This window comes from Penicillium longicatenatum, assembly GCF_028827895.1.
Source record: "Penicillium longicatenatum strain IBT 33135 chromosome Unknown contig_1_segment0_segment0, whole genome shotgun sequence".
Lineage (NCBI taxonomy): Eukaryota > Fungi > Ascomycota > Eurotiomycetes > Eurotiales > Aspergillaceae > Penicillium > Penicillium longicatenatum.
The window spans coordinates 174,962-193,701 of NW_026643119.1; the positions used below are offsets into that span (position 1 = coordinate 174,962).

General features: G+C 47.9%; 10 protein-coding genes across 10 annotated transcripts; 4 read left to right on the forward strand and 6 right to left on the reverse strand.

Annotated features, from left to right (window-relative positions):
- Positions 1–461: 461 nt before the first annotated feature.
- Positions 462–1,739, forward strand: N7484_000829 (MOSC domain protein; the record flags this gene model as incomplete). The annotated part of the gene is made up of 1 exon (XM_057111249.1): positions 462–1,739. One exon carries the CDS (start codon positions 462–464, stop codon positions 1,737–1,739), a length of 1,278 nt encoding a protein of 425 aa, XP_056975986.1.
- A 312-nt stretch (positions 1,740–2,051) lies between these two features.
- N7484_000830 (C6 transcription factor) lies at positions 2,052–4,780 on the reverse strand (the record flags this gene model as incomplete). The annotated part of the gene is made up of 9 exons (XM_057111250.1): positions 2,052–2,215; positions 2,264–2,455; positions 2,545–3,032; positions 3,104–3,301; positions 3,336–3,528; positions 3,589–4,095; positions 4,173–4,411; positions 4,498–4,598; positions 4,658–4,780. The coding sequence occupies 9 exons, from the start codon at positions 4,778–4,780 to the stop codon at positions 2,052–2,054; spliced, it is 2,205 nt and encodes a 734-aa protein (XP_056975987.1).
- Positions 4,781–5,483: 703 nt separating this feature from the next.
- N7484_000831 (putative MFS transporter) lies at positions 5,484–7,164 on the forward strand (the record flags this gene model as incomplete). Its single annotated transcript, XM_057111251.1, has 6 exons — positions 5,484–5,570; positions 5,636–5,827; positions 5,906–5,970; positions 6,034–6,483; positions 6,542–6,837; positions 6,908–7,164. The coding sequence occupies 6 exons, from the start codon at positions 5,484–5,486 to the stop codon at positions 7,162–7,164; spliced, it is 1,347 nt and encodes a 448-aa protein (XP_056975988.1).
- A 324-nt stretch (positions 7,165–7,488) lies between these two features.
- Positions 7,489–7,734, reverse strand: N7484_000832 (uncharacterized protein; the record flags this gene model as incomplete). Its single annotated transcript, XM_057111252.1, has 1 exon — positions 7,489–7,734. The coding sequence occupies one exon, from the start codon at positions 7,732–7,734 to the stop codon at positions 7,489–7,491; it is 246 nt and encodes an 81-aa protein (XP_056975989.1).
- A 200-nt stretch (positions 7,735–7,934) lies between these two features.
- On the reverse strand, positions 7,935–9,040 carry N7484_000833 (fumarylacetoacetate hydrolase family protein; the record flags this gene model as incomplete). Its single annotated transcript, XM_057111253.1, has 5 exons — positions 7,935–8,041; positions 8,109–8,244; positions 8,294–8,479; positions 8,542–8,678; positions 8,761–9,040. 5 exons carry the CDS (start codon positions 9,038–9,040, stop codon positions 7,935–7,937), a joined length of 846 nt encoding a protein of 281 aa, XP_056975990.1.
- A 537-nt stretch (positions 9,041–9,577) lies between these two features.
- N7484_000834 (carotenoid oxygenase family protein) lies at positions 9,578–11,305 on the reverse strand (the record flags this gene model as incomplete). Its single annotated transcript, XM_057111254.1, has 5 exons — positions 9,578–10,219; positions 10,281–10,418; positions 10,487–10,863; positions 10,935–11,058; positions 11,120–11,305. The coding sequence occupies 5 exons, from the start codon at positions 11,303–11,305 to the stop codon at positions 9,578–9,580; spliced, it is 1,467 nt and encodes a 488-aa protein (XP_056975991.1).
- A 443-nt stretch (positions 11,306–11,748) lies between these two features.
- On the reverse strand, positions 11,749–13,463 carry N7484_000835 (uncharacterized protein; the record flags this gene model as incomplete). Its single annotated transcript, XM_057111255.1, has 5 exons — positions 11,749–12,095; positions 12,166–12,305; positions 12,382–12,537; positions 12,594–12,750; positions 12,803–13,463. The coding sequence occupies 5 exons, from the start codon at positions 13,461–13,463 to the stop codon at positions 11,749–11,751; spliced, it is 1,461 nt and encodes a 486-aa protein (XP_056975992.1).
- Positions 13,464–13,776: 313 nt separating this feature from the next.
- On the forward strand, positions 13,777–14,921 carry N7484_000836 (cupin domain-containing protein; the record flags this gene model as incomplete). The annotated part of the gene is made up of 3 exons (XM_057111256.1): positions 13,777–14,026; positions 14,103–14,543; positions 14,617–14,921. The coding sequence occupies 3 exons, from the start codon at positions 13,777–13,779 to the stop codon at positions 14,919–14,921; spliced, it is 996 nt and encodes a 331-aa protein (XP_056975993.1).
- A 421-nt stretch (positions 14,922–15,342) lies between these two features.
- Positions 15,343–16,003, forward strand: N7484_000837 (SRPBCC domain-containing protein; the record flags this gene model as incomplete). The annotated part of the gene is made up of 3 exons (XM_057111257.1): positions 15,343–15,510; positions 15,568–15,717; positions 15,767–16,003. Coding segments are annotated over 3 exons (555 nt in total), but the record flags the coding sequence as incomplete, so codon positions are not given.
- Positions 16,004–16,554: 551 nt separating this feature from the next.
- N7484_000838 (NAD(P)-binding protein) lies at positions 16,555–17,708 on the reverse strand (the record flags this gene model as incomplete). Its single annotated transcript, XM_057111258.1, has 2 exons — positions 16,555–16,951; positions 17,050–17,708. The coding sequence occupies 2 exons, from the start codon at positions 17,706–17,708 to the stop codon at positions 16,555–16,557; spliced, it is 1,056 nt and encodes a 351-aa protein (XP_056975995.1).
- Positions 17,709–18,740: the final 1,032 nt, after the last annotated feature.

The window sequence follows — 18,740 nt, forward strand, 5'->3', positions numbered from 1 at the left end:
TTACAGGCGTCAAGCAGTGTTGGTGCATGTTATGACCTCACCGACATTATTCGGCGAGTCTATCTTGCTGTATTCAATATCCCTGCTGGCTTTCCCTAATTGTGATATATCACTTCGTAGAGACCAAACATGCAGTTGATCCTTGGTTTGTTAGCAGTTCAAAGCACAATTTCTCTCGCATTCGTTTGGCGCGTAATGTTGAAGGGGTGGCCATTTCCGATCTCCCACAACGCCATCAGAAAACAATTGCTAGATGGTGCTGAATGTAAAATGGTTATTATTGTGTTACAAAGAGGCTGTATAACTGGGGTTCTGGTAAGTAAAGATGCGATGGCGGTAAGAGGCGAAATGGAATGTTGGAGAGTGCCAAGATTCGCGGAACCGCTGGCTCCGATGTACGGTGATGGTGATCTCGGCTCGGAACTTGCAGCAATTGCATACTTTTGCCTTTACATAACTCAATGTCATTGCAGGGTCATTTGGGGGATCTTGCATCCTGGTTAACGCTACTGATTTGCTGTCTTCCCATAATTGTATTTTTTCCTCGTTCTCGCCAGATCCGTCCAAAGGGATGCCGACGACTCGGTCTTCCACCGGGTAAGAGCAATCTACACGATGAATTTGAACCCAAATATGGTTCTGGTGTTCCACCGACAGAGAAAGATGGGGATCTCCCTGCGTGGCGTATCAAAGCCCTCTTCGCATATCCGCTGAAATCATGCGGTGGCATTGAGCTACAGACATCCAATATCGTGGCAACCGGCCTCAAATTCGATCGCCAATTTGTCTTCGCCGAGCATGGCACGGACGGCTGGAACACTCGTACACTCCGCAATGCAGGCTTTCAGCGTCTCGCTCTCATCCATACAGAGATTTGGATCCCTGACCCCTCTGCACCGGACTACGATCCCTTGCTCCCCGAAATCAAATCACAGGGCGTCATGATCATCTCTTATCCTCGTCCTCAGCCACAAGGCCGGGTGAGAATGATGTGCACAAGAATTGGAATGGCTATCGGCATTCTCAGATGCAGATACTCGTTCGAAGTTCCCCTTCTCCCTTCACAAGACTCAGTCTCCGAGTATCCGCTTCTTCCCGTCAGAATATGGAAGGACAAACCCCTAGCACACGACTACAGCGCCCTCCTTCCAGCGTCTCTGCACACATATCTAGGGTTTAATCCGTCAGCCTCTCCACTGGCTCTCTTCCGTGCAAGTCCTGATCATACCCGGCAAATCTTCCGCAACGCACCCCGCAAAGAATTACTAGGATTTCAGCCCAATACCGCGTTTGCAGATGCTTATCCTATCCACCTACTCAGCCTTTCAAGCCACAGGGACGTTGCCTCCCGCTGTGCTTACGCAATCCCAAAGCTGAGCATCGTGCGTTTCCGCGCAAACATCATCGTCCAAGGACCCGGTGCTTTTGCTGAAGATCACTGGAAGAGAATCTCGATTGGCGGTGTTGAGGTTCACGCTGCTTGTCGGACAGTGCGGTGCAGGCTACCAAATGTGGACCCTGCCACAGGGGAGAGGCATGCTGCGGAGCCAGATCGTGCATTGAAGTCTTATCGGAAAATCGATGATGGTGACCGCACCAATGCATGTCTAGGGATGCAACTTGTGCCTGCCATCGAGGAGTTTGTTATGAATGTTGGGGATGAGATCACTGTGTTGGAGACTGGTGTGCATCGGTATATTAAGATGCTGGCACCGGGGGAGAAGGTAGAGGGAGTTTAAGTTGTAATACTACCCTATCTATTTTTAGACATGATGATGGACACCTATCATATTATCAACTGTATCATAGAATATTCTCGTAAATATACCTAGTTTGTTGTTCTGCTATGCCTGTGGAAATGTGGCTCAATCTACTCACCAGGTGGTCTCTCCTTCGAGGTATCAACATGTCTATTTGAGGCCCTAGGGATAGTGTGCTTCAGGTAGGCGACCCAAGAGGGCATGCGCAACTATGCATCGCGACGCGGCTTTGTGTTTATTATAAGACACAAACCATATCGGATCCATCGAATAATAGTAATTTGATAACATTCACTCGCTTGGTAGAGATTCTGGCCGATTCAGTAAAGTCCAAAGATCCCCATCCATCATAAATTCGCCAAGATCCAGGCCGAGAGGCGAAGTATTTGCGTTAGACCCAGAGCTGTCCATGGGGTAACTGCTGATCCCAACATTGGCCAGAACTGCTTCCCCTGCTGGGTTCTTTAGTAAATGAGAATATCAATTTGCTAAAAGACCCTTACCTCTAGGGTTCACCGCATCGTTGAACTGCTCAAGATAATGTCGGCACCGGTCCACGATGTGATTACCACAATCTAATTTGTAAAGTGTCGCCACGGCTTGGCTGGGATAGATATTAAGTTTATCAATATCATGAGACAGGGAAATCCTGGCAGGCGAGCCATCTCTGACAACCCAAATCGTTCCAAGAAGAACTAAGGCTGAGTGGAATGCTTAAGAACAGTCAAGACTTAGGGCCCAATTTTTGACAACCGGAAGAGCTCGATAGGAACCGCTCACTTACTGTAATGTAAAGAAAACCACCATGCACCAAGGAGACCTTTTTGCCACCCTGATGAGTGCACTACTTCGTGAATGATATCGATAATACTCATGGCACATTCCATGCAGATTTGCAAGCTGTTAGATCCGATTTGCTGTAATAAGCTTTCTTCATGAGCATCAATGCCTCCTTTCCTGCAAGCATCAATAAACTTCACAAGAATGGGCCGATGTAGGAGAATACGGAGATGGAGATATCGAAGTGTGATGATGACACTGAACTTCAAAGAGTGGAACTGCGGCGGATCGGGCATATCGCCATCTCCTTCACGAATTCTTTTTACTGTTACAACGTTAATATTTTTGGGGAGTGATCTTTCCCAGGCAACAAATTGCTGTTCGACTGTAAGGATATGTCCAACGCTTTGACTGACTGTGTGTGGTGGATCACAGCCGAGGTTCTGACCATAAAGTAGGTCAACAGTGACGAAGAGCTGCTTATATAGCAGACTCCACAACAATTAGCTTATTGCGGGACTGTAAAATCGCAGAACAGCAGTATCACACCTATCTGAACTTACATTGTGCAGTTGAAAAAGTCCACGCTCATTTGAAAGGTTGTGCTATCCACGAACGGCATATGCGTAGGGCTATCGCCATGATCACTGATGTGGTTTGTTGGAAGGTCAAGCCTGACAAAATTGTCAGGTATTGCCGGAGGCCGTCCTAGCGTCATACTCAAAGTCCTGGTAAAGAGCGTTTGTAAGACAGGGAACGAGCTGTGCATTGTTGATGGGGTTGTGAGGGACCTACCTGTCTAATACCACACACCCAAACCAAGTCCGCTTACGGATTTCTTTCTCCTGTGGCGGGAAGACTCTTGAAGCATCTTTAGAATGTAGCCCGAGCTGAAGAGCGGCTTTTACAGCCAATCCATGAACAGTCCACGCCTGGACCGATTTCTGAGTGCCCTGCATGTATTGACCCATGAGCAACAGATATTGCACTGCACAATGTCAATATGCGATGTCATTCGATTGGTTGATGCAGAGTGAAATGAACTAACCCACTTCCAGGGTAGTTCCCCGCAACATCTCGTTGCCACATAAGTTCAAAGCTCGCTTGTAGAACACATCGGCGGCGGCAATGCGCTGCTTTGCTGGCTCCCCATTAGGGGTAGCGGTGATATTGGCCATCGCAAGCATCATGTTGAGAAGCCCAAGCCAAGTTCTTCGGACCTTGCAACTGTTTTCAGTCATACTTCGATATGTTTCAAGGAAAGAAGGAGGGTAAATGTAGGGGAAAAGTAGGCCTGTATCGGTGAAGTATTTATGCACAAGCCGAGAAGTTTCTTGGGGAGGTGGAAGGGCAAATATGTCCGTTTCTTTCTGTTCCCGAGATGTCAGATCAATAACGCTTAGTCCGGGCGACGGAGGGCGAGATGCATTGACAAAGCCGCCATCCAATGAGGCCTTTCCAATAGAGGGGGAACCACTGGCCACTATTGGGGAGCTGGCGTTATATGATACTGCACGAGACAAATGACGTAAAAAGGCAATATTTGATGATGGGCCTGCAAGAAGTCAGTCTATACCATCTCTCGTTTTAAATGCTGCAGGTTTCTCAGCAGATTATGTTCTCCAATCATACCAAAAAACCCGCAGTCTTCTTCATCCGCAAAAACCACATTGCCCATCGCATCCACCGAATCCTCAATGTCCGCAATGTTGGTCAAGGCTGCAATCTGAGCTTGTTCTGGTACTGCATCGGGCCTGTTATTGACGCCAATGCCGCTATAGACCTGATGAGATAGTTGGGACATGTGATCCTTGACGGTGTGCAAACTCTCTTCCAGCGTAATGATCCGGGACTCTAAACTCTGCAGATAGCTTTGATTTGTAAGTTCAAATCATGATACAGGTGACTGGATACCTTGGGATGCTCCCAGCGAGCTGCCCCTGGTGGCAAGACTTACTCTTTCTTAACAATGACGTTGGTCGATGTGTTTGATGGGGTGTAGATGCATTCCAGGCCCAAATGGGTGCACGCAGAACACTGAGGGCGAGACCCATCGCACTGTTTGATCCACATTAGTGACCCGCCGGGTGTTGCATAGGGAAGCACCAGCAGAATACCTTTGATTTTCGGGTGCGGCATGCATGGCAAGCCAACGATGTTCGACGGCGTTTCGCTGGGCTTTGTGCGCTCAAATTGTCATGATTACTGCAAGCGTATTCCGGCCGTTTCGGAGGCTCCATAATTATGGTCCCTACAACGAGCACAGGGACAAGAATGTGAGAAACAATCAACGGCTTCGTCGGATCGAAAGGCAAGGCCGGGGATAGACCGGGGAAAGACCGGGGAACCGGGAAGTCAGGTGACCTTGAGCCTACCTAACTTCAAAGAACGACCTGAATCCCAGCTAATACCAAATCTATTTCCTGTTCTTGATCAGGAGTTTGAGATACTCGGTGACTTCATCTAGGCATTCTCCTCCGTCACATGCATAGCGTGAGAAGGTTCACGGAAGATGACGTGGTCCCCTAACGTTGATTTCGAAGGCTACGAAAATGCCATCGAGCCAAAATAGGACTACAAGTTTAACACGAAGGATTATCATACAAAGGGCTCGGCAGGCGCCATATGGCAGTCTTCGTAATACCAGCCCCGGAATATAGTCCCCGATCCGGGGTAGTGTAGCCGGACGGCGGGGCTTTCATCATAAGAAGACCTAAGTCTCTAATTAAAAGCAAAGGCGCCCCTCGAATCTTGTCCACCGACTCTTCCTTCTAAAGCATTGCATCTCATCAATTTAGCAGGAAGCAAATGTCAAATATGCATCACCCAGGCATGAGTCTTATTCCTCCCCCAACTGACCACAAACACGACCCCCTGCGGTGGCCACGTTGGTTGAAAATTTCGGTCATGCTCACAACATCCCTGTTCAACTTTGTGTCCAACATGGCAGGTTCTGGTCCTGCCGTAGCTGTTCAGGAATTCATCCAGGACTTTTCAAAGTCGCAAGCACAAGTGACTCAACTTTTGACGGTGAATATTTCCTCTACGTGAGCCCCGTGGCCGTCAGAGAGATAAGCTGATGAAAATTTCATTAGTTTAATTTCCTTCTTCTTGGTATTGGTAACATATTCTGGGTGCCATTTGCCATGAAATTTGGCAAGAGAGCATCTCTTTTGGTGGCCATGGCCTTGCAGCTTGGCACTCTGATTTGGTGTGCGCTCGCCCAAAGCTTCGATAGCTTGCTCGCTGCTCGAATAGTTCTTGGCTTTGTTGCCGCTGCTGGAGAGGTAGGACCCTAAATACTGCAAAGAGCACCTTCTGCCTCGCATATGTGCTGTTCTGTCTTGCTGACGTCCCCTTTTCAGAGCATTGTACCCGAAATAGTCGCAGATCTCTTCTTCCTCCACGAACGGGCCACGATGATGTCTATGTAGGTGTTACCTGGCCTCTGCCTCACTTGACGTCCTACCTAATCTGGCCATTCGTTCCTTAGATATGTTATATTGATCGCAGGGGGAACCGCTATTGGCCCTCTCATCGCCGGCTTTATGGTTCAATCGACTGCCAAAACATGGAGGAGTTACTTTTGGCTTTGCGCCGGCTTGGCCGCTGTGAACCTCGCTCTTCTTTTCTTCTTTTGCCCAGAAAGCAACTTTCACCGACCCAATATCGAACATGGCAGACAAATAGAAACGGACCTGGCTAGAGATGACGAGGTGGCTGAAAAATCGAGTTCTTCCTTTTTCGAAACCGTGTCCACAGATGCCCCGAGGTACACAATTCATCTCTTGCCATTCAAGGAACGCCTTTCCTTGACTCGATATGATACCAGCATATCCTTTTTGGAAGCCTTGATTAACCCTCTGCGGCTTTTACGTCACCCATCTGTGCTTTGGGCTATCTATGCATATGGATGTTCCCTCAGCCCGCAGATTATATTGATGTAAGCTTTACTTCCGGCTTTTGTAAGCTAATGATACTGATGCTATTTAATTCTATAGATTCACCATGTCCAGCCTCCTTGATTCTCCTCCATACAATTTTTCGTTGGGAGATATAGGTCTCATGGAGATAGCGGCGATAATCGGCTTCATGATAGCTTGTTTTGGTGGCGGGTACATGTCCGATACCATCACACTATGCATCGTCAAAAAAAGTGAAGGCGATATTCGGCCTGAGCAACGTCTTGCCTCGTTGCTTCCTGGAATGCTGATTGCCCCAGCTGGGTGCATTCTCCTTGCCTTTGCTTGCCAGAACAAACTCAGCTGGGTTGCAATAGCCTTTGGATTTGGGATGGGTAAGCGGATCTCTTATGCATTTTCCTTTTTAATTGATATTCATTGTTCTAAATATCTGACAATGAGTAGTTTCTTTTGGAGAGGTGTACACACCCAACATCGCCCTTACCTATGTCGTTCATCGTCACCAGAAACATGCTGCCCAGTGTCTCGTTCTCATTAACATTTTTAAAAACGTTCTCGCTTTCCTATTCTTATACGAGGCTGTTCCCTGGGTCACCTCCCAGGGATTTACTCAGGTTTATATGATAATGTTCATGTTAAACGTGCTTACACTATTGCTGGCTGTGCCCTTGTACTTCTATGGACACCGGGAGCGGGAATAAAGCTAGTCGGTTCCTTGAGATGATCCAATTATATCTGTTCTTTCTATTTTACTGCATTAATGAATAAAAGGAGAATGGCTATTGTGAAGAAAACACGAAGAAAAAAGAAAAGAAAAAAAGACCCATGTTGTCGATATCGCGGAAATGTGAGATAATAACGAACTGACCGAAACGAAAGGAGAACCATGCTTGAGTTTCTTCTTAGACTCAGTCATCCAGCATGTTGGGATGAGTTCAAAAAGAGGAAGGAATCTCCTCAGGACCAAAGTTGGAGCACTCCGGTCATACCATGATGGGAAGATTCAGTCCAGGAGAATGGCCAAATTAAACCATCAGACTGGCTAAGATGCCTCGTACAGGGATTGATTTCTCCTCGGCCTCGATCACGAAAGGAGGAAAGGGCTGGTACACGCCCGCCAGCCCCGATTTCGAGCCTTTCGCGGTCAACACGCAGTTCCAGTGGTTAGTCTGCTCGGTATTTGTGCGGTATTTGTGGGGGAATCCGAAGCCTCCGACTCGGCCAAGATACGTTGAGATTGATGTCGATGAGGCTTTATGGAACTTATCCATTTTCTGTCTTATAATCGTGTATTCTGCTGAAAATTTTGGGAGGATTTCGGCACTACATGCTCTGCACTGAAGCTATTCTTGAACTACTACCATCGACTAAGCATTTCGGGCAGCGAGTTTGCGCATTGCGTGCTCTCTTTCAAGAAGTGAATTTCATTGATTTCTCAGCATGTGCCACAGATTTTCACCCAAGTCAGCTTTCAAGCAAATACAACGTTATTCCGTAAGGTGCCAATCTGTGAAACGAACACATCCATCTGTGTTCCAGGGATCAAGTACTTGGGAGGGTTTAAGCCCGCGCCGACTCCTGGAAAGAAAGTCAGAACTGTATCCTAGTTGGCGCTTACTTTGGCTCTCTGCTTTGGTGCACTTACCACCGGGGGTTCCAGTCATTATGACGCTGCCCTTCTGAAGCGTAGTACCCTGTGACAAGTACGATATCAAATACTTACAGTCAAATAGAAGATCGGAGACGCCCTCTTCTTGACGCACCTCGCCATCAATAATGGTCTTCAAATGTAGCAGGCTTGGGTCGGCGATCTCGGAAGCAGCAACCAACACTGGTCCGAGGGGGGGCAAAAGTGTCAAAGCCTTTGGAGAAGCCCCACTGCGGAACGACACCAGCATAGGCAGGGTCTCTTTGAAGCTTCCTGGAGGAAACGTCGTTTCCAGCAGTATAAGCGGCGACATAGTTGAGGGCTTCCACCACTGGGACGTTCTTGGCGTCTTTTCCAATCACAATGCACTGTCGTCAAGATTAGCCAGCTCCATAATATGAGCAATGCTAGTTGATAGTATGTAACGAACCAATTCTCCTTCGTAGTCAGCCTGGTCATTTTGCGCAATTTGAGGGATGATCACAGCTTCACCATGATCATGGATAGTGGTGGCGGGCTTGAAGAATATGAAGGGGAACGGGGGAGGCTTGCGTCCTGACTCTTTGACTATGGCGGGGGTTTTCAGATGTCAGTAGGTTTGTGGGAGGAAAGACTCATAGCAAAAGTAGATCATCTGGTCTATACATACTGTGTTTGGCATAGTTCAGACCAACGCAACGCAATATAGGCACATCGCTCTGGGCCAACGGCGACAGGATCTTCTTGACCAATACCATCTCCGCTGTCAATTTGGTCCTGCCTGTGGTATCGTAAATATCATCTCCGACAAGCACCTTAGCTTTCAGCTGATCTGCCTCGGTGACGAATCCAAGGTCGATCTCTTCATTTTCGGGCAACAAAGGCTCTCCACGCAGGATACGGCCATCAACGGCCTCGAAGCGGATGAGGCGTTTCCAGGGAAGAGACATGATAGAACTCAAGGGGAATAAATAAATGAAGTGAGGGGTTTGCTTTCAGAATGTTAGTAGAAGGGTTGGTTCATGTGCAGAATAACGAGTCTAATGAGGGTTGGAGGAGCGGGGAAAGACCGGGATCGATCCCGTAGTCCCCGGGGGCTACAGGTCATCGGCAACAGCGATGCAGACATACGCCTCCAGGCACGTAAGTCAATTGACAAGCCCTTCTTTGTGCAGTATTTGTACGAATCTAGTTGATTTTATGAAATGTTCAAAGTAAAATCGACGGAAATCATGAAGAACCCTAATGTTGCGAGTTCAAGTGCGAAAAGTCGGATGATGTGAATTGCGAATGTTTATGTACCCAGTGCCTGAAATGAAGGACTGAAAATAACTCATATTACACGAAGTTATCACGCGTGAGGCTGACATCAGTCAGCAAGAAAAAGACTATGCAACTTCCATGGTTCTATAATTGAGCTTCTCGTTAAAGAATGACCTTCACTGTGTTCATAACAAGCAACAAAAAAACTAACACTACCTTAATCTTTAGTTATCGACCCAATTCCCGTGCAAGCCGGCTCGGAGTCTCAAGGGGAGCAAGATAGTCGCCCGGACCTTCCTGAAATCTCGGCAGTCTAGGAGATGCAATTCACTGGACATGGTGCGATAGTTATTCACCAAGGCCATTAAATATCCATCACCTTCCTCTGTAGAGCCCGCCCGCGGGATGAAAACCGGTTCCTGCACTAGATGTGTGCGTCCCGGGAAGTAGACCTCTGTTTTGCCCGTGCTTCCATCGTAATGTGCTAGCGCGTTGTAGGGAGGATATCCTCCGCCCATGACCGGGCCGATTGCTTGAAAGTCTGTTCCCAAGCGGGCGTCCATGAGATCGAAGTAGCTATGGCGGTATTTTTTCCCAGAAAACCGTTCATCAATGCGGTAGAATTCTGAATTTCCATCGTGCAAAACCTCTGGTTCAGGAAGACTGCCTTCTTCCGCGTTGGGGTCCACGGTAAAGCGTGTGAGTTGACTGTGGATTGTCCTAGGATCAGGCGACCTTCCCTGAGCATCGGGCCACCAATAGAAGACATTCTTGTCACTCAGTCCAAGATCAAAGATAATCTTGCCGTCTTCGTGCTCAAAGGCATTGGCCGTATGGCCAGGGAAAGAATTCTTGTAGGTAAACCACTGCAGTTCGCGTGTGAGAAATCAGTGAAATGGACGAGACAGGCTACATAATTTTACCTACCTTGACATCTGAGGGCTTGGCACCGTAGCGCGGGATCACTCCGATATAGAATGGGGTTTCAGGGCTCCACTGCCAGTGTTCGCCACCCTGCTTCAACCGTTCCAGATCACACAACTGGGGGATCACAGGGAAGAGAACCTATGGCGAAGGCTCTTTGTTAGTTGGTGATATCGTGCCAATAATGGGTGATCAGGAGCAGTACTTGCCCAGTTCTCCGTCACTGCGAAGTCATGTATCATCCCACAGACAGGGCCTACGAGCCACAAAGTCTGGGTAAACCTGCCATCCGGACCAATAGTGTAATAACAAATATCGGGGGTCCCGTCTCCCTTGGCCTCGTAACCAAAACAAATGAGCTCCCCGGTCACTGGATCAGTCTTCGGATGGGCCGTGAAAGTCACGCTAGGAAGCTGGCCGTCAAAGGTGTATAAGCCCTTTGTTTCCAGAGTCTTCGGATCCATTGCATATGGAGGAGAGTCCTCCTTGAGCGCCAAGAGCTGGCCGTTGAAGCTGACAACATTCGTGTTGGCAGTACTTCTCACGGTGAACTCCACCGCGTCAGTGAACTTATTTCTATATTTGCCTGATTTGAATATATCGTTAAAAGCCCGCTTTCCAATGTAGCTGAACAGCATGTGGATTGGAAAATCATACCAATAAGCGCACGGCTGGCTTCTCTCTCGCGTACAAATTTCTCGGTGCGGACATATTTTTGCTGAAAGGTCACCGATCCATTCTTGATGCGGAAAGCGCTGACATTTCCATCTCCGTTGAACCACTAATTATCTGGGTATCAGGGTGGCTCAAAAAAGGATGCGAATGGCAAGGCGGAGACATACAGGATCATTGTCGATGAAAGGGGGCAACTGAGGATCAGGCATGACACGATAGAAAGTACCATTGATATCACTGGGCAGATCGCCATGCACCTCCAAGTTTTGAACTTCTCCTTCAAATCGGCATGGTTTCATGAAGTCCGAGAATTGAGGACGGTCAGGAAAATGCTTCGCGGCGGGAGATGCCATTTGAATTCCAAATGCGAAAAATAATTCGCAGGTCAAAGGCAAATGATTTCTTAAGAATGTGAACAGGATGGATGTTGAAATACAAGTTATCACCCCCGCAGCGCGCCTGGATCCACACCCATGAGGAACGGAAGAAGCTCCCGGAGAACCCGGAGATCAATACAGCCCAGCGTGCTGGATGGCATAAAGACGTTGTATGAAGGCGGTCAAAATTACGCCATTGGGGCAATTGAATACCCTGGGCGGTCACAGTAATCAAAGCAATGGGCGGGGAAAAACCGGGAACTGAAGAAAGCACCGAACAATGAAGCGTGTCTGGGGAGATCCTGAGAAGTGCGGATCACTTTGGCTGTCCTCTACGTGATCAGCCGTGGAGGAAGTTTACTTTATGCAAAGTTCGAAGACCATTGATCAAACTAGAATTTTTCATTTTCTATTTCCAGCTAGTGGTCTTTGGTCTGGCTCTTCTCCCATGCCTCGTCAATGGCTTTTTCAGTATCATACCCATAACACCACATCTGAGTGGCAGGGTCGCTCCACTGGTTCGGGCTGTGACTGAATGATAATCCTTTTACTTCGGGAACCATTGCCGCATCTCTCGCCTCTTGCAGTGGGCCATCGGCGAAATGCCAGAGATGGCTATTAAGCAGACTAGCCTCCTGCATCTGACCAGCACGGTGCATCCGAACCTTTTCGAATACTGAAAGGCATTCTGCTAGCTGATCTTCATACTGAATCTTAGACAAAGACCGCGAAAGAGCCAGTCCGTCTTCAACAGCCATTGCGGCACCTGTTCCAAGATTGTTAGATTTTAAGACTGAAATTAGACTGCCGGAGATCCAATCGCCAATAAAGCATACCTTGTGACATGTACGGCAACATCGCGTGGGCGGCATCCCCAAGAATGACAAGTTTGTCCAATACCCATTTGTCAAGAACAGAGCCACTGATAAGCGGCCATTTGAGTGTTTTCTCTACCATGCCAATGATTTTGGTCAGCCTGTCGAAGAATGCTTAGTTTAGAGGTTCTCAAGCAAGGCAAGGAGGGAAGAAGATCCAGGTCGATATTGACATACACTGGATCCCAGCCGTCAAACTCGGCCTTCATATCGTCAACAGCCCTGAGGGGGTTCCACGTAGATGGGTCAGTGGCGTCTGGATGAGATAACACCATGTTGAAGGCCTTGCCCGCACCAATGGTGTAAGTCATGGCGTGTCTCGAATCCCCGATCCTGTCATAGAAATTAATATCGAGACGGCCAAACGGTGCACTTTCACTTCATCATACCATATATTCAGAGCCGGCTTTTCAAGAATCCATGAGACATCGAGATCTTTTCGCATTCGTTCCACATCTACTGTCGCGCGATAGGCCGCAAAACCAGGCTTGCGGAAAGCCATATCCTCTCCACCGAGAACGGTTTTGCGAGCAACAGACTTGATGCCTTTTTTATGTTGGTCAGGTAACGTTGAATCAAATAGGAACATGCGACTAACCATCGGCAGCGACAATCAGATCTCCGGTGTAAATTGTTCCATCAGCAAGCGTGATGCTTCCCGTGGCCGGGTTGTAATTCTCAACTCTCGCTCCCAATTTGATTTCAATTCCCATGTCCTGCACCTTTTGATAAAGGGCGGCGTGGAAGTGAGCTCTGTGAATTACATAGTAGGGGGCATCAAACTTGTCCGTAAAATCTGGAATTAATCTTGTGTTGCCAATGACGTTGCCGGTCTGCCATCTTCTGAAAGATATGGACTCGGGCTCAGTCACATAGGGCTTCAGGTACGGCTTTAGCCCCAGCTTGAAAAGAATCTTGGTAGAGTTGGATGGCACTTGAATTCCGGCTCCCACTTCCCCAAGCACCGCTGTCTGTTCGAAGACTGTTACGTTGTGGCCACTTTGCGTGAGCGCAATGGCCGTGGCAAGGCCTCCTAAACCAGCGCCAACAAGGAGAATATTCAGAGGCACTTTGGCCTTTTCCACGCAGTCAGAGACGTTAGCCTCCAGGGCCAAAAAACGCTTCGCAAATTCTAGGCAGTTGCTGGGGTATGTTGGCATCTGCAATGAATAAGCAACCGCTGTTGTCTGATGAGAGGGGAGACTCACGTTGAGTGCCGTGGCATCATGGGAATGATGCGAGACTCCATTTGAAGCCATGGTAGCTCAGAAGAGAATAGAAATGGACGAATCTGCAAAGCTGCCGTTGATTTCTTTTCCCTAACATAGTAGAATGAATTATATCGAATTGCATTCCCCGCGCTTCCCCCGGACCCGGCTACCCCCTTTCCGCCCTTCCCGGTCTAACCCCCGCGACATCCCGCCGTCTATATAGCTCTTTTGGCAGATGGTCTGCATGATAAAGTCCTACGATTTTGATAAATAATTCAAATCATCGGTGCCGTCCGGTTTTAAAGTCTTGTATGTTACTGTCAAAACGCGGCATTATCAATTACTTTCCATTTACCTAGCCATGGCTCCATTCGTTAAAGAAAAGACAAATCTTGACACATCGGAGCAACTACTTAAAGATCTTCAGGACAGCAAAACTCTTCCACTATGGACTCAAATGACCCGGCTTAACCCACCTTTGCCCAATCCGACGGCAGTTCCTTTCGTCTGGGAATACGACAGCATCCGCCCAAACCTGCTGCGAGCTGGAAATCTCATTTCCGAAAAACAAGCCGAAAGACGAGTGTTGATGCTGATAAATCCCACTAGAGGTATGTGAGAATATATAACTCACTTGCGGAAAAAGCCAGTAGAGACTTTCCCATGTCTAGTTGGCTGATACCCTAGATGAAGATGCCCCCTACACAACCGATACCCTCTACGCAGGCCTGCAGCTTGTCATGCCCAATGAAACTGCCCCTGCTCACAGACACACGGCGTTTGCTATGCGCTACATCATTGAGGGCAAGGGGGGTTTTACTGCCGTACACGGCAAGAGAATCCAGATGCAGAAGGGAGACGTGATCCTCACCCCGACCTGGAACTGGCACGATCATGGAAAGGATGGCTCTGGACCCATGATCTGGCTAGACGGTCTGGATTTGCCTAACTTCCGCCATTTCCCCGTTCATTTTGTCGAGCACTTTGAGCAACCTAGATATCCCGCCGAGAATGTCGATACCAGTGCTTCGCCAATTGTTTTCCCTTGGGTTCGCATGAAGGCCCAGCTTGACCAGGACCAGAGTAACTGGACTATTCAGCGATACCTGAAGGAGGATGGACGTGAAGGTATTTGATTTCTCTTCTTTGCTACGCTATGGTGTTGGAAGTTGTGTGACCCATAATGCTAACAGGGTCAAAGTGAGCCGTATTATTGGTGGCTGCGCAGAGAGGCTGAATGCTTCGACCTCGTCTCCCGCGCGTCGCGAGAGCACCTCCGCTGTCTACCACATCATCGCAGGAAGTGGTACTTCCCAGGTTGGGGACCAGACCCTCACATGGAAAACTGGCGATACCTTCTGCATTCCTTCGTGGTACAAGTACCAGCACTTTGCCAACGAGGGGGAAACGGTGTACTTCTACCGCTTTGACGATAAGCCGATGATTACAGCTCTTGGCTGGTACCGTACAGAAGGTATGGACGTGGAGAGCCTTGTTTCTGATTAAGTATGGAAGAAGGCTAGTTTAACAACGTGATATTCCTTTCCTCTTGACTCTTTCCTTTTGATTGAAATCTCATAAACGAATACAACATCGACCTCGGGATGTGAGGGTTTTCAAAAACATGCTTCCCAGAGGTACAAAGGCATTTGGAGGCTTGAGTTTGTTTATCGTAGATCCCTATCTTTAGTTTGTTTCTTTCTCGCAAGCTTATTGTCGGGCGAAGGTTGTAGAATATGTATGACTAGCTCCCACATGCAAGATAATCAGATCGATCGAGAATACTCACAGTAGAAGATCGACATGTCGAGATGCACGAACATTCGAAATAAGCCTTCGCAGCCGGAAATAACAGGGTGCCTTGGAAATAAGGTTGCCAACAAGACTGAGACAATTGATCGACCAAGTGGGTCTGCAGGGAATATAGCATGTTACCTCCACGCACCTTGCGGCGTCCCTTCGTCTCAAAAACATACGTTTCACCCCCTTTTTTCGACTCAAATACCTTACATTCGCATCCAACAGCGCCCACACCATGACTTTCAACGAGAGCAAGATTGAGATAGCTGCCCCGCCAGCTAAAGTGCGCGAAATTGTAGGATGACCAGCTCAGCTACCCCTGTCATGCTCAGACGACGCTCACAATTTCCAGCTCCTCAATTTCTCTGCTTATCCAGAATGGCACACGGAGTGGATCAAATCTATTGAGATTCAAGAAAATGAAAAGACCGGCAAATCTCTCATCACAGGCGACAAGGTTCAAGTGAACATTGAAGGCTTCAAGTTTATTGCTGATGTCGTGGTGCGTATCTTAACGTATGCATGGCAATATCAATATTGACGCTAGATAGGAAAACACCGACACTCTTTTCTCATGGCAAGGCCCGCCTGTTTTCACTATCGCTGGCTTGCATAAGTTCCATATCGAGCCAACGGAAGATGGTGCAGGCACTATATTCACGCAGTCGGAAACTTCCAAGGGATTCCTATCTTTCCTCCTCAGCCCATCGGTACTCGGAAAGAAGCTGCGAGCCGATTATGAGGTTTTCAATCGGGACTTGAAAGCTCGGGCAGAAGCTTCGACCTGAATTCGGCCAGGGAACGCTCGATCTTATCTCCACGCATGCTCTTCCCCTCACACCCCGGCATAGTTTGAGCTGCTTTTCTGTATTACCTCCATAGCGTCCATCTTATGTACAATGATAGCTTTGATGAGCTTCGCTATGATTATAATCCAAATATTCGCGACCGAAGAGTGTTCTGACTGCATATGATTCTGGCCGTGAACATTGCGAATTGTTATGGCCCCCAAAACGGCCCCACTATGTAGACCATTTTCAGTGGAAGGCGTGTCGATCATTAATATCAAGGTTTTGCAAGGCTGTGAGATACTGTAGATGGAAATACTATTGTATCGCAACAGTGAGGTTTACAGTGTCTATCGAAGGAATTGAATCATCACTTTCTCCTTCCAAATATGCAAACCTGTCTTACCGCTGCCCTGGTGGTATAAAAATTGGAATAAGCCAACCTCAAAACTTCAACACAGTAGGTACGTCACCCAGCCTTCTCAAGATAACATCTCCCTCTCATCATTGACCACACCCATACTGAGCCCTTTTCTGCCAATCCATACGCTTCAAACATCCCGCAGACCCGCCTCTCGGGCAATGTCTGACCTCCTCGCTTCCAAAATCTGCAGCGTCTGCTCAAAAACTTTCTTTTGTGCCCGCTGTCCGACCTCCGTGTATATCCATGCCTCTACATCCTGGTTAGTCCCATCGCTCTGAAACTCGCCATGTGAGCTAGCGGGAGCTGACGCGCCGAGAACAAGGGTGCGTCCGCCGACTTCGGTAGTGCGATCCAAAATATACCGCACCAGACGAAGTACCGCGGGAGGTTTGCCGCTGGTGCGCTCCAGATTGGAGCTGCATAGACCAGGATTGACGAGATTGATGATCACACGAGTAGAGGAGCCAAGGCGAGATACAAGCTCGCGTGTGAAGAGTATTTCCATAAGTTTGGTAACTTGATACCTGTAGTAGAGGGCGAATTTAGCAATCCTGTAGTCTTCCTCCTTCCGTGGCTCTGGACAAGCGAGAAAAAGAAAAAGAAAAAAGAAAGAAAAACTGACCTCGTTTGCTGACTGAAATGCTTCTTCTCATTTAGCTTCGCATATAGATCGGACGCATTGATCTCAGGAAACTTGGTTAATCGGTGCGCTTCGGAGGTCACAATCACTAGATGTGGCTGTGAATCCTTGTCTACTAGTGTAGTATTCGCCTCTAGCTTGGGTAATAGGGACAATGCTAGCAAAAAGGTGTTAAGGACGTTAACCTGGACTGCGTGTTCATAGCCCTCGTAGACCTTCCACTCGGGCGAATTTATCCCTGCGTTATTTATCAAAACATCCAAGCGTGGCAGCTCTATCATCACGCGATTCGCGAATGCCAACGTTGACTCGGTGCTTGAGAGATCGAGGGGCCAAATCTCGATAGCGTCCGGGTCGGAGCGTTGCGGATTGTTCTGTGAGATATACTCCTTGGCTTCTTGACCCTTGGCGATCGTGCGAACGGCGAGAATCAATTTGGCGGAATTGAGCCGGTAAAAGTGCCGGGCTGCTTCGAGGCCTAGCCCGGAGTTGGCGCCGGTGACTATTACGGTCTGCTTGGCGAAGGAGTGAGTTGGAAGCTTGGGAGTGACGAATAACTGCGAGTAGAAGAAAAGACGAAGGCCCGTCACGAGGTTGGGACTAATGGAGAAATCCTCTCGATTGAAAGAGGTGGCGGACATTGTGAATGGGTCAGTATCAGCAAAACCAATGCGACATTGATCGTATAAGAATTCCTAGGGCTTGAAGGCCGAAGATTTCCATTGCAGATTAAGTGTGTATGTAGAGCGGTGCGGATGGATGCAAACACCCGTAGATGCCGCAATGATTAGATTAATAATTCTATTGTAATCAAGAGAAAGTATTAAATGATATGATCAATATAGGTTCTAGCCTTTCTATAGCCCTAGAAGGATTTGACCGTTTGTCCCTTTGCTTCTGAATCCACCAGACCCCGACGGAGAGCGGGACAATTCGCAGCTCGGGAGAGCAGAAACGCTCAAGGGTGATGCTGTTCCCTTTGTTGTTAGCCAGAGCGTTAAAAGCGAGCGAGCCGTTTACTCATTTGCTAGGAATGAGAAATGAACAATATAGCCAGTATCGGTTTATCATGTTATAGGCAAGATGGATGGATCGGATCGGAGGGCAGCGCAGAGCGGAAAAATAGACTCACCAGTCCACCATAGCGGATCTCTTCAAGTACAAAGTTAGTTGAGCATTCTTACTAAACGTAGTGAAAGTAGCATTGTAATCTCCATACCGAAAAACTGCTTTATCAAGGACTAGAGAATATACACATTGCGTCACTTGATAGGTCAACATGCAAGACCACGCTTCATTCGAGACGAGCTATACGTCAAAAAGGTGTCAAAAACCATCCTTCACCACTTTCGCACTTCAAGATAGTCTAATGCGGTACCTGGGCATGTCCTCGATAAGATTACTGAGAATCTCAAACACTGCGCCTCAGCTAATTCCGTGTGATGTTCAACTAGTTAATCGGGTTCAATTATACGCTTGATTATAGGGCACTAAACCGTATACATCATTTCACTGATCTCCCAGGAAAAGCAGTAGCAGTGAAGTGTATAGCATCAGAGTAAAAATCAATATTAAGGGTCAAGTGTGGCCCAGAAACCACGGCGTAGCTACCAGACTTCACGGTCGGGAACAACTCCGTCTGGCGGGACACATCCGCTTCTTAGCTCTATAAA